Source organism: Daktulosphaira vitifoliae, unplaced genomic scaffold (genome assembly GCF_025091365.1).
Source record: "Daktulosphaira vitifoliae isolate Bord-2020 unplaced genomic scaffold, ASM2509136v1 Scaffold_1, whole genome shotgun sequence".
Taxonomy (NCBI): Eukaryota; Metazoa; Arthropoda; class Insecta; order Hemiptera; family Phylloxeridae; genus Daktulosphaira; species Daktulosphaira vitifoliae.
Genome location: NW_026099572.1, coordinates 70,118,753 through 70,131,934, shown reverse-complemented (window position 1 = coordinate 70,131,934; position 13,182 = coordinate 70,118,753). Strand labels below are relative to the sequence as shown.

At 27.1% G+C, this 13,182-nt stretch overlaps 1 protein-coding gene across 38 annotated transcripts; it reads right to left on the bottom strand.

Moving 5' to 3' along the window:
* Positions 1 to 903: 903 nt before the first annotated feature.
* LOC126895592 (uncharacterized) lies at positions 904 to 4,218 on the bottom strand. 38 transcript variants are annotated; one of them, XM_050667620.1, is made up of 11 exons: positions 3,145 to 4,212; positions 3,007 to 3,075; positions 2,843 to 2,920; positions 2,411 to 2,488; positions 2,248 to 2,325; positions 2,084 to 2,161; positions 1,648 to 1,725; positions 1,485 to 1,562; positions 1,322 to 1,399; positions 1,159 to 1,236; positions 904 to 1,073 (listed from the first exon to the last, which is right to left on the bottom strand). In XM_050667620.1, exons 1-11 carry the CDS (start codon positions 4,019 to 4,021, stop codon positions 1,000 to 1,002), a joined length of 1,644 nt encoding a protein of 547 aa, XP_050523577.1. In that variant the 5' UTR covers positions 4,022 to 4,212; the 3' UTR covers positions 904 to 999. The 38 variants fall into 38 exon arrangements, with proteins under 38 accessions (XP_050523577.1, XP_050523576.1, XP_050523584.1 ...); XM_050667619.1 differs by having other exon boundaries at positions 3,007 to 3,084; positions 3,145 to 4,210; XM_050667627.1 differs by lacking the exon at positions 1,322 to 1,399 and having other exon boundaries at positions 3,007 to 3,084; positions 3,145 to 4,214.
* Between the last annotated feature and the right edge of the window lie 8,964 nt (positions 4,219 to 13,182).

Genomic DNA, 13,182 nt, shown 5'->3' with positions numbered 1-13,182 from the left:
TAATCTACTTAAGTCGACATACAGAATGAAGCGTGATTTGTACTTCACACCAGGACCTGTCAAGACAAATCTAATCTTTGGATTTGTGATTTTTCAGTTCACATGGTACCCTTTTGTTAAAAGTTCCGGACTATAAGAAGTCTTAGGGAATACTCTACAATCCGACGAATTCGATAGTTCGACACCTACCAGCAAAACGTTTGTCGGATTACCAGGTTCCACTGTATTTAACTATTTCGAAATTTGAATTTTTAATAAAAATTATGAATAAACAATTAATTTTATTCTTTAAATTCATTTTAGTAGAGAGTGCGATCGTCCCGTCCTCTAAGCTACGAGCCGCCATTGCTATTACACATGAAATATTAATAATTTTAATTGTTCATTTATTTATTAATCACAATTATCATTTATTATTTGGTCATCTCACACCTCCGATTAACATAGACAAACTCTCCTTGTTTCTTCTATATTAGTGAGGAGTATCAAATTTTTAGAATGATTTTCTGCGATATCTATATATGATAACAAAATAATAATATCAAATATTTTTGATCTTATTTCGCCACTTAAAATATATTTCATTTAAGTAAACTAGTTTTGGTAAAATTTTTAATTCTGTTTAATCCACATAATTTTCCCATATTTCATTCAATGACAAAACAAAAAAATTATGAACTATGCAGTAATCTGAGAAATCATAAGTTTGGTATTCGAAAATAACCAGTCGTTTTGTGTAATAATGACATTGTAGTCGATTAAATCTAACTATACTATATAGAGACAGCATTTCTCTATTTAAGAACAGCATAACCAACTGTTGGGACTCAAGGTATGAGTAAACAATTTTTAAATATATTTCGAACTCATTTAAATTAAAATTTAATTTATAATAGTGTATAATCAAAATAATAAAATGAATTTGTTTGTTAGCTTCACTAAAAATTTATTTAAACTAATAATAAATAATCAGTAGCAGATAATACAATTTTTACATTCTTACAGCATCTCTTCAAAAACATCTATATCATTCTTATTACGTACCAAATTCTTAGAAGAATTTTGTGCAATATCTAAAAATATAGTAAGAATTGTTTAATCAATTTAAAAGTCGTTTTATTACAAAAATGGTATAATAGTAACGCATAAAAACCTTACATTCTTGTTGCACGTTTTCCATCAAATCTTCTTCATTGGTAAGTTGTATCAAATTTTTAGGAGAATTTTCTACAATATCTATAAATGTAATAAAAATTTTTAGTCTCTTTAAAATTAATTCTATTAAAATAAAATTTATAATAGTGACATGTCAAAACCTTACATTCTTGTTGTAAATTTTCCATCAAATCTTCTTTCTTGGTGTGTTGTATCAAATTTCTAGAAGAATTTTGTGCGATATCTAAAATATAATAACAATTGATTAGTCAATTTAAAATTAATTCTATTAAAATAAAATTTATAATAGTGGCATGTCAAAACCTTACATTCTTGTTGTAAATTTTCCATCAAATCTTCTTTCTTGGTGTGTTGTATCAAATTTCTAGAAGAATTTTGTGCGATATCTAAAATATAATAACAATTGATTAGTCAATTTAAAATTAATTCTATTAAAATAAAATTTATAATAGTGACATGTCAAAACCTTACATTCTTGTTGTAAATTTTCCATCAAATCTTCTTCATTGGTGTGTTGTATCAAATTTTTAGAAGAATTTTCTGCGATATCTAAATATGGTAACTACATAATAATATCGAATATGTTTGATCTTATTTAGCTACTTATAATAAATTTCATTAAAGTAAACTTGTTATGGTTTAAAATATTTAATACTAACATTATATTCAATTAGATCTAACTATACTATATAGAAACAAAATTTCTCAGTTCAGGAACAGCATAACCAATTGTTAGGACTCTAAGTATACCTCAAAATATTTAAATCTATTTTAAACTCATTTAAATTAAAATTTAGTTTATAATAGTGAATAACCAAAAAAAAAAAAATGAATTTGTTTTTTAGCTTTATTAAAAGTTAATTATAAAAATAATAAATTTTTCATTAGTAGATAATAAAATTTTTACATTCTTGCAGCATCTGTTCAAGCTCATCTATATCATTGTTATTTCTTATTAAATTTATTGAAGGATTTTGTGCAATATCTAAAAATATAATAACAATTGTTTAGTCAATTTAAAATTAATTTTATTAAAATAAAATTTATAATAGTGACATGTCAAAACATTACATTCTTGTTGTAAATTTTCCATCAAATCTTCTTCATTGGTGTGTTGTATCAAATTTTTAGAAGAATTTTGTGCGATATCTAAAATATAATAACAATTGATTAGTCAATTTAAAATTAATTCTATTAAAATAAAATTTATAATAGTGACATGTCAAAACCTTACATTCTTGTTGTAAATTTTCCATCAAATCTTCTTCATTGGTGTGTTGTATCAAATTTTTAGAAGAATTTTCTGCGATATCTAAATATGGTAACTAATTAATAATATCGAATATGTTTGATCTTATTTAGCTTCTTATAATAAATTTCATTAAAGTAAACTTTTTATGGTTTAAAATATTTAATACTAACATTATATTCGATTAGATCTAACTATACTATATAGAAACAAAATTTCTCAGTTCAGGAACAGCATAACCAATTGTTAGGACTCTAAGTATACCTCAAAATATTTAAATCTATTTTAAACTCATTTAAATTAAAATTTAGTTTATAATAGTGTATAATCAAATAAAAAATGTATGTGTTTGTTAGCATTACTAAATGTTAATTATACTAATAATAAATATTCAGTATTAGATAATACTATTTTTACATTCTTGCAGCATCTCTTCAAATACATCAATATCATTGTTATTTTGTACAAATATTTTAGAAGAATTTTCTGCGATATCTACAAATATAATAACAATTGTTTAGTCAATTTAAAATTAATTTTACTTAAGTAATGTGTAAAATAGTGATGCATCAAAACCTTACATTCTTGTTGTAAATTTTCCATCAAATCTTCTACATTGGTGTGTTGTATCACGTTTTTAGAAAAATTATCTGTGATATCTAAAGATGTTAACAATTTTATAATTTCAAAAAATTTTTAAATTGCTTAAAAAGTTATACCTTGCTTGTCATTCGTTGGAGATAGGGCAGTTAAAAATGTTTCACATGTGTTCGAATCAAAGTGAAATCCAAGTGTAACATATTTATTCCAGAGTATCCTTTGGAATAAATTGCTCATTTTATCACTTAGAAAAATGATAAGTTTTTCGTCTTTTATTTGACTGTTTAATGTTAAAAACTCGTTTATCCGAAAATTCCACATAGAACTCAAATCTATTTGTTTTATTTTACACAATGATACATCTTTTTTGAGTTCTAAACAGTTAATTAGTAAAATATTCGTGATAGTTAATAACGCATTTATAATTGACTCCTTATTGTTTTCCAAAGGAATCAATTTCTTTAATGAATCATTTTTCTGTAAATTTGTAAGAACTTTACTTAAAGGAAACCGAGTATATTTTAGGGTCTTAAAAGGGTTTTTGGGATATTTTTTTATAGCATTTAATGCTCCACTCATATATTTTGCCAGCGTAACTAATTCCATCATTTTTTCTAAAATTTTGACTGTACAGTTTTGTGCACTAATTTTACCAGAATTAAGTAGCATGAAACAATATCCTTGAAAATTGTATAATGTATAAAATATTGTATGTAAATCATTAGCGTAAGAACATCCAAGGAATATTGTAGCATTACGTATAATATTGGCACAGTTATTTGATGTTACAGGTTTATTAATCACATCGTTCAATGTATACACATTGCGTCTGTAAATAATATATTCGACATCTTTTATATTTTTCCATCCGGGTTGATGTAATAACTTCTCTATTATATCGACGTGTTCTGTTTTATTAGGTGTTCCTTCAGTATTCAAAAAAGTGATAAATATACAAAAGTACACTTGAATATTTAGTATTATTAAGAATTTCATTTTCAAAAAGTTTATGAATCGATTTTTTATTACTAAAAAAATTATTGTCTTACAATTTTTATTTCAATATTAATGAGTTTACAATTCTCTTGTATTCATACCAAAATAAAGAAACTAGCAATAATTTCGACTGCATACACTTGTGTAGATGAACAAAATTAATTTATTTGCATTTAGTAGTTGGAGTATGGTTATTATGTTTTAATATTATGTGCTATAAATTAAAAAAAATTTTCTAGCTACCCTCGATATAATTTATACATCCATATTTTTATCTAATAATAGATAACTACCTGCATAAGGTTAGAAATAAATTGTAACAACGTTCATAATTTGAATAATAATACAATATAATAAATCTAATTTTAGAAGAAAAAATTAATTTTATTAAGATATACTTTTTAACAGTTGTTATTAAGACTATTCTAACTTGTATCAATTTTTTATTAATAGTCTTTATAAATAATGATGAACTAATAGAATATAAATAATTTATAGCTAAATTAAACAAGAAAGTTTAAAATCGGAATGCATTTTAATATCTGATATTATTATTTGAAAACATGTCTTGATCAACCTCTTGCCTGATTTTTTTTTTCACGGTAAACTAATTGATGGCTGCCCTGGAAATACTATGAGGCATTATTTCAGGTCAGCCAACGTCGCAATATAACTCATACCACCATGTTTTGAATCAACCCGAAATTAATAATGAGCTAATTCCCAACATGGTGTGGTCACCCCGTTATTCGGCTCCCAGGGTGGGAACTATTTCGGATGGTTGGAAAAATAACTAGGGACCTCTTCGGCTTGTGACAGGAGGAAACGGACTAGAGGAGTCCGGCTATCGGTAAGCTGGGCGGCGCGTAGCAGCTCAAGACGTCGATGTCATCAATCCTCGCTACCACGTAACCATCACCCGACTCGATGTCCGCGACTATGAGGTCGTGGTCCATCACCTGAACAGACAAGGTTTTTATGCAACGGTGCGGGGAATACACCCCCATCAAGACAGCCATCTCCTTGGCAAGGTCTAACCCCGACGACAGCACTCTTCGCACTCTTTGGTGCCCCGTCGGGGTTGAAAAAATCAACCGTTGAAAGGGCCACCAGGTTTGGTTTCTTAGTCAGTAGCGGCGCAGGTGTCATCGGCATAGGAACGGCCACACTGGTTGGGGTGTACTCAAAGGTGATAACGGAGATGTTGAGTGTTGGGTAGATCAGCACAAGTTTGAGATGAAGGGAATTTTCCTACCCAAACTCATCTACCACCGCATCGCCCATTACCACAGGTACCTTACTCGAGGATACCGTCCTAGGTGAACCACCCCTAGACATGCTCAGTAGCCTCTCCACAACGGAGGACTTTGCTAGCGCATTTGGAAAAGTGGCCGCATTCAGATCGAATCCAAAATTCACTTTATCCGATACCAATGGCTTCCTGGTTATTTCACCGGTTGATGTGGCTTGGTCACTACCACTCCTGCAGTTGCAGTACCAACCCCATAGTTGGCTGCAAGATCCTGCCTCAACGCTTCTACATTTGACGTGTATTCAATTGATCCTAACGACAACTGGTAGGTGCAGCCCCCCCAAACACCGGCACTGTGGATTCCGAGACCCCTGATGCAGTTACCTTTAAAATTTTCCTATCCATTGTCATTAAAATGATATTGTATATTGATATTAAGATGATAATTTAAAATAAGGATATTTTTGAATAATATTCAATTTTATTTCTTCAAGACGATTTGAGATGGATTTTTTGTGTTTATTAAAAATACTACAACAGGATCTACCAAATAATGAAAAATAATTATCTAAATACATATTTTAGTACACAAACAAATTTTAAATTAAATTTTTATCACATCTCAGACATACTTACAAAAACCTCCTGTAAAAATTTAAAATATTTTATTCATAAACTCCGATTTTTGGAGTATAGTATTTATAGTTTTTTTTAAAGAAACTACAAAATTTATTAATGTTAACAATGAGTAAACTTTTTTATTCAAATATTTCATCAATAAAAAAAGGATGACTTAAGAAACGCTTCGTTGTAAATTTGTACATAATGTTTATTATTAAGAAATTAGTGGATTGTTCCAAAAGCTTAATTAACTCCTTTTTAATAGAATTAAGAAAAAATACAAAGAAGTCATTTTGATGATTGGGGTTCGAACTTCGTTCCCGAACACAATAGACTGCATCTAATACCGATGCAGCAACCATTTATATCAAGTGAAAGAGAAATACATAAGGTTTCTATATAAAAAAACAATTATTTTGATTTGTTTCAAAATATTGTTCGGACGAACAATATTTGCTGTTGGTCGTCCAAACACTGTTCGTGTGTGAATACGTACCCGGATATACTGAGGAAAAAAACTTTAAAGTTCACACACGAAAAATGTATTATAACTCTTTTACTATTTAATAGTTTGCATTTTTAATTAAAATTATAAATATACAATTAATTTTCTTCTTTTAATTAATTTTAGTAGGTAGTGCGATCGTCCCGTATTCCAAGCCACGAGCCGCCATTGCTATTACACACGAATAATTATTAATTTAAATTTTTTATTTATTTAATAATCACAATTATCATTTGATACTTGGCCATCTCACACCTCCGATTAACATAGGCAAACTCTCCCTNGTGAAAGAGCAATACATAAGGTTTCTATATAAAAAAACAATTATTTTGATTTGTTTCAAAATATTGTTCGGACGAACAATATTTGCTGTTGGTCGTCCAAACACTGTTCGTGTGTGAATACGTACCCGGATATACTGAGGAAAAAAACTTTAAAGTTCACACACGAAAAATGTATTATAACTCTTTTACTATTTAATAGTTTGCATTTTTAATTAAAATTATAAATATACAATTAATTTTCTTCTTTTAATTAATTTTAGTAGGTAGTGCGATCGTCCCGTATTCCAAGCCACGAGCCGCCATTGCTATTACACACGAATAATTATTAATTTAAATTTTTTATTTATTTAATAATCACAATTATCATTTGATACTTGGCCATCTCACACCTCCGATTAACATAGGCAAACTCTCCCTGTTTAGGGTTTATGCATTTTGGTCAGAAGATCCTTTCCTCTATTCTCATACAGTTCAATTATAGATAAAGTTTTAAGTGCCAGGGTAAGTGGCATAAAATTTGTAGCCCCCCGCCAAATCATTATTATTATTATACCATCGTACAGATCTATTTAAATCTTGATGTAGAAAAACACATCTTAAATGAATTTATTGGTAAGTTTATTTTAATAAAATCTGCAAATAAAGAGAACTGGGAGTATAAAAGTGTCTAATATATGTCATTTGTAAATATTATAAACAATAAAGGCGAAATATTACTGCTTTGCAGAACACCAGAAGTAACCTTAATAATATCTGATACAGTTCCCCAGTGGTTAAAGTAAGAAGGTAGGAGTTCCTCTTGTTTTTTGGAGTTCAATCTAGCGTTCTTTTTAAGTTAAATCATAAAATTCCGATGGGACGCTTTAATTTTGAGCACTCAAGAGTAGAAAGCATTAATATAAAAAAATTATTCAACAATTTTAATTGTCCGTTAGAATTAAATATTTAAAACTCTTAGTTTAAAGTTTTTAGCGCTTAAACATGAGAAAGTTATAATGGATATTGTTGCCCAGTAAGAATTTACTATTGTTTATTGTTATTCACATTANGTAAGTTTATTCTAAGATCATCTGCAAATAAAGAGAACTGGGAGTATAAAAGTGTCTTATATATGTCATTTGTAAATATTATAAACAATAAAGGCAAAATATGACTGCTTTGCAGAACACCAGAAGTTACCTTAATAATATCTGATACAGTTCCCCAGTGGTTAAAGTAAGAAGGTAGGAGTTCCTCTTGTTTTTTGGAGTTCAATCTAGCGTTCTTTTTAAGTTAAATCATAAAATTCCGATGGGACGCTTTAATTTTGAGCACTCAAGAGTAGAAAGCATTAATATAAAAAAATTATTCAACAATTTTAATTGTCCGTTAGAATTAAATATTTAAAACTCTTAGTTTAAAGTTTTTAGCGCTTAAACATGAGAAAGTTATAATGGATATTGTTGCCCAGTAAGAATTTACTATTGTTTATTGTTATTCACATTAGTTATCAATATTATTTTAGAAATAGTTATTCCTTTATATTGGGGGCTTGATATTTGGTTTAATAAAGGTCTTTTGTCTTGGTTATATTTAAATATAATATTTAAGAGCTCATCAATAAAAATTTCATTTATAATTTTCTCATTATAACGCCTTACCAATTGTTCCAGTGTTTTTCTTTTATATTTCTTTAATATACTTCTAAGAACTTTNCAAGTTAAATCATAAAATTCCGATGGGACGCCTTAATTTTGAGCACTGAAGAGTAGAAAGCGTTATTATAAATAAATTATTCAATAATTTTAATTGTCCATTAAAATTAAATATTTAAAACTTTTAGTTAATTTTAAAGTTTTTATCGCTTANGAATTAAATATTTAAAACTTTTAGTTAATTTTAAAGTTTTTATCGCTTAACATGAGAAAGTTATAAGGATATTGTCACCCAGTAAAAATTTACTATTGTTTCTTTATATTCACATTATTTTTCAACATTTTCTTAGAATTTGTTAATTTTTTTTTATAGTTTTAATTTAATTCTAAAATATGTTATTTAAAATAAACATCGATTTTAAATTTTTTTGCAGTTTAAATAATCATATTTAGTGAAATAAAAATAGTATGGGATCTATCGTATAGTTTAGAAACATTAATACAAAAATAGTTATTTAAAGTTATTTCTTTATATTGGGGGCTTGATATTTGGTTTATAAAGGTCCCTTGTTTTGGTTATATTTAAATATAATATTAAAGTGCTCATCAATAATAATTTTGTTTATAATTTTCTCATTATAGCACCTTACCAATTGTTCCAGTGTTTTTCTTTTATATTTCTTTAATATACTTCTAAGAATCTTTATAAGATTGTCGAACGGAAAGCAACTACATGAATCAAGAGTATTTTATAACCAAAATTGTATAAGTTTACACATAGCTCCTAAATCACCATATGAATGTAGTCTATAGGTATAGAATTAACAAAATAAAATTGAAAATTCAAATTAGGTTTGGTAATTTTCCTTTACGATGTTCTTCACTAAGTTTATTGTATAACAAACAAGATCTATCTTTCGACTTTCAATCACATGATAATGATAGCAAATATAGTTTTTTATATATTCTCCTTCTTCAAAACACCTCGAAAAAGAAAAATAACCATAGTGGCCTTTAGCTTAAGTGATAAAGTAGCGGGTAGTCAATCAGCTAAGGTTCTAAAAATTTTTATAAAATTATTTATTTTATTACAATTTATGTTAGACCTTAACGCCATTAATAGAACTATCCAAGAACTCATTACTTTCTTTTGGTTTTTCATAACCACGGTAAATATCAATAATGAAAATAAATTCACTAAAAAGCCTTATGAATGCAAGAATGTAATTCTTGAATGTAAGAATTGACTTGAACTAATTTTATCTAATGGCAACTCATCAACTCTCACCATAATTCATTTTCTAAATTATACCGTTTTGAACATGTGATTATTCCATTTGCAAGCCCAAAATGATTATATTTGTCTGGAATATGATCTGTTTATTCATTGTTAGAGATAAATTAGTATTTAAAAAGTGCGATAGTCAAGAGGACTATAATAAGAAATTTTATTTATAGTTGTAATTTCATGAACTTGTTTATTATCAATTTTTTTTTATTCATTAATAATTAAGGTATGATTTTATTAGAATTCTTAATATTAGATTCATCTAAAATGTCAGTAGACATATGTAATTTTAAGGATCCAATATAATTAACTGATTCACTATTTTTAACAGATTTTTGGGTTTATATATTTTATAGACATGACAATTGAGTATAATTCTGGCAATAAACTATTAAAGGGATCAAAAATTAAGAACCTTGTTACAATTTATTAACATTCTGTTGATGGAAGTGTGATAACTATAATTTTGGTATGCAATGTATAACAAATTATCTAAACAAGAGGTGTAACTTTGTACATGCAAATTAATTTATTCTTATAAGTCAGAACAGTCAATAAAGCGAATAGAACCATTTAACAAATAAGTTATTAAATTCCTAGCTATTACGTATAATTAAGTGTTTGAAGAGCTAAATTTATGACATTTTTAGTAATTGTTTAGTGATTATATATTGTGTTATTTGTTATTAATATTAAGTGTGTTATTAAAATTAGTAAAAAATAAATATAATGAATATTCCTAGGCAGAATATGCGCTAAGTCGGCACTTAATAATTGTTTATATTTTGTCACAGTCACGCATTTTTTATTGTAAATTACGACAATCATTAGATATACATTCTGTATTGCTGGTTAGTGTTTTTATTAGCTCACAATAATGTGCCTTACTACCATTGGTAATAAATACCTACGAATATCGACGTCATAAAAAAATCAATTAGCTACCTGTATTTGTAATTCCTTGTGTATTATACATGAATATTAACTCAAAAATTTGAAATTTGCAAAGGTTTATATCTAATAAACTAATAAAGTTATATTAATTCAAATGTCATTTACTATTACGTTAAAACTCAAAAATCTATTAAAAATATGTTTTCTCCTTAAAAAAAAAAAGTTGACACCCTTACAAAACATAAAGAATGACCTTATAAAGTATTACATGGTTAATAATTCAAGCATAATGTTTAACTAAAAAAAAACAATATTTATAATAATTTTATTTTTTCTTACACAATAAAAAAAACTAGATTTTAGAGATTGGTCACTAACATTTATTAAACTAAAATATCATAACACTAAAAAGAATTTCCATAGTTACATCAATAAATATATAGTTAGATTAAAATATTTAATTCAGTTTGCTCTCGAAATTTTATAATTAAGTAGTTTTTTGTTAATATACATTAAAATTTTACGTTTAAATAAATTGATACGATTACTTATATTAATATAAATAATATTTTGTTAAAATTCATCGAAATAATTTGAAAATCTTGATCAATAATTCGATAAAAGTTATTCAGTGGTCTATGGATATTGGTTACATAATACTACTCATAATTTGGATGTTGTACAAGTTATATGAATCGATCGTTTTAGATTTTTATCGAAACTTTTTAAAAGAAAACCCTAATTATGAATCAGTCAAAACTAATAATGAACTTGAATTTACAACAGCAAATATGATAAATACTGGACTTGAGTTAACAAATAGTGTTTCACTACCCGACAACAAGAAAATGATTATTGAAAACCCAAGTGTAGTACAGAAAGTAGAGCCATTACAGAATATTCAATTTAATGCGGCTGCAGCTTTCTGACAGCGGCTGTCAGAGCAAACTCTGACAAAGAGATTAAAATTAAGGATGCTATTGAAGTATTCAATCTTCAGATAGATATAAACAATCCTTCAAATTTAGTAGCTGATGGTGAAATTGATAGCAAGGCAGTTGAAACAAAATCTGCTTTAGATAATGATATGAAATCTCCTATTAAAACGGATGTTGTATTGACACTTGCTAGAGACGTGAGTAAATTTGACGTGTTCTCTAAACAAATTGCCCCTAAAGGCACTAAAGTATCTAGAAAACGTATTGATAAGCAAAAAAATTAAGTGTCAAATAAAAAATCTTCTCCCATAAATAAAACCAACTATTTGTATGTTGGAGGTATAAAATCCACTACAACAAATGAACAGATCATTGAGAAATTCTCCAAATTTGGCAATATATTGAATGTTGATATTTTTGACGGCGCTTATCGTTATGGAAAAGAAAGTAAACTGAAATGTGGTTTCGTGTGTTTTGAGCACAGTTCTTCAGTAGATAAACTGCTCTCTTATAAATGTCTCACAGATTTGTTGAGTAATGACAATAAGGTATATGTGGACAGACGTATAGAAAAACATGAACCTTATCCGAATTGTATGTTGGATAAAGCATAATATTATGCTTATTAGTCGATATATTATTCATTAAATGTCTCTGAATTAATATTCCATGTATCTGGTGAAAACACATTCAAAATTATTTTATAATTTCTTTTTCAATATTCAAACGAATGAAAATTTTGTAATTTTTGTGTTCTGTTCTTAATAAACTTTATTTAAACGATATTTGTTCGTTATTCTGTGTGAAAATATTGAAAAACAATACAGAATAATGGAACAAACAAATATTTCTATTATAGAAGAACTTATGAGAAGATTAAGAATTGACTAATTTTATTTTTATTTCATTTCAAATTTTCATTTAGATTGGCGAAACCACGCATTTTTTATATTTTTGGTATTATTAAAATTTATAATAATATATTTCTATTATTTATTCCAAATATATATACACATAGTGTTATCTTATAACTAATTTGCCTTTGGCAAAACGTCTTATTTTATTTATAAAGGTGTACCTATACGGTAAAATAAGTAATAATTCAAAACGACGTAATTAGAACTATTTAGGGGTGGTTAAGGAAGTAAAAATAAATGCTAAAATTTTTGGCACGGGCAGCTGCCTATCTGGCCCGTATTCTAAAATTACAACTCCCTCGTGATAATGGATAAAGCTAAATGGTTCTCAAATTTTTTAGTAGATAGTCAAGTATAAAATCGGTTTAGTGGAAACGACAAACCAAGTTTATTCAGTTTTAGTGGAAACAATTATCTCCCATGATCTTAAGTATCTTGATAATCAATTATCAGCATAAAAACAAACGTACAAAAGCAAATTTTTAACACAAGTTAAAACTGGTATTGGAATACTTTGCAATGTATGTGTTCGGAATAACTTATCAAAATTAATCGATGAGTATAATTTCGAACCCTACACATGTCTATCTAAAAACTATATTATAAATGAAAAAAACAGCTTTAATTTTAGGTTCTAGTTTTCATATTTAATCTTGTCAAACATAATGACATATGATTTGCCATTATAGATATATTCTAATACTATATAGCCGTTTCTGAGCACTCTAGATATTAATCTCAAAACTAGTTGAAGCCTTTTTTAATGTAGATGTCATCGGTAAACCAATGTTATCAATATTAAGCTTTATAATCTTGTATTAATTACTA

What these genes read in the sequence shown, in the direction of transcription:
- LOC126895592 (XM_050667619.1), bottom strand. Translation starts at nt 4,021, where the DNA reads ATGAAATTCTTAATAATACTAAATATTCAAGTGTACTTTTGTATATTT. An exon ending in GGAAAATTTACAACAAGAAT is followed by an intron (nt 2,326 to 2,410) that starts GTAAGGTTTTGA and finishes ATTATATTTTAG; the next exon opens with ATATCGCACAAAATTCTTCT. An exon ending in GGAAAATTTACAACAAGAAT is followed by an intron (nt 1,563 to 1,647) that starts GTAAGGTTTTGA and finishes ATTATATTTTAG; the next exon opens with ATATCGCACAAAATTCTTCT.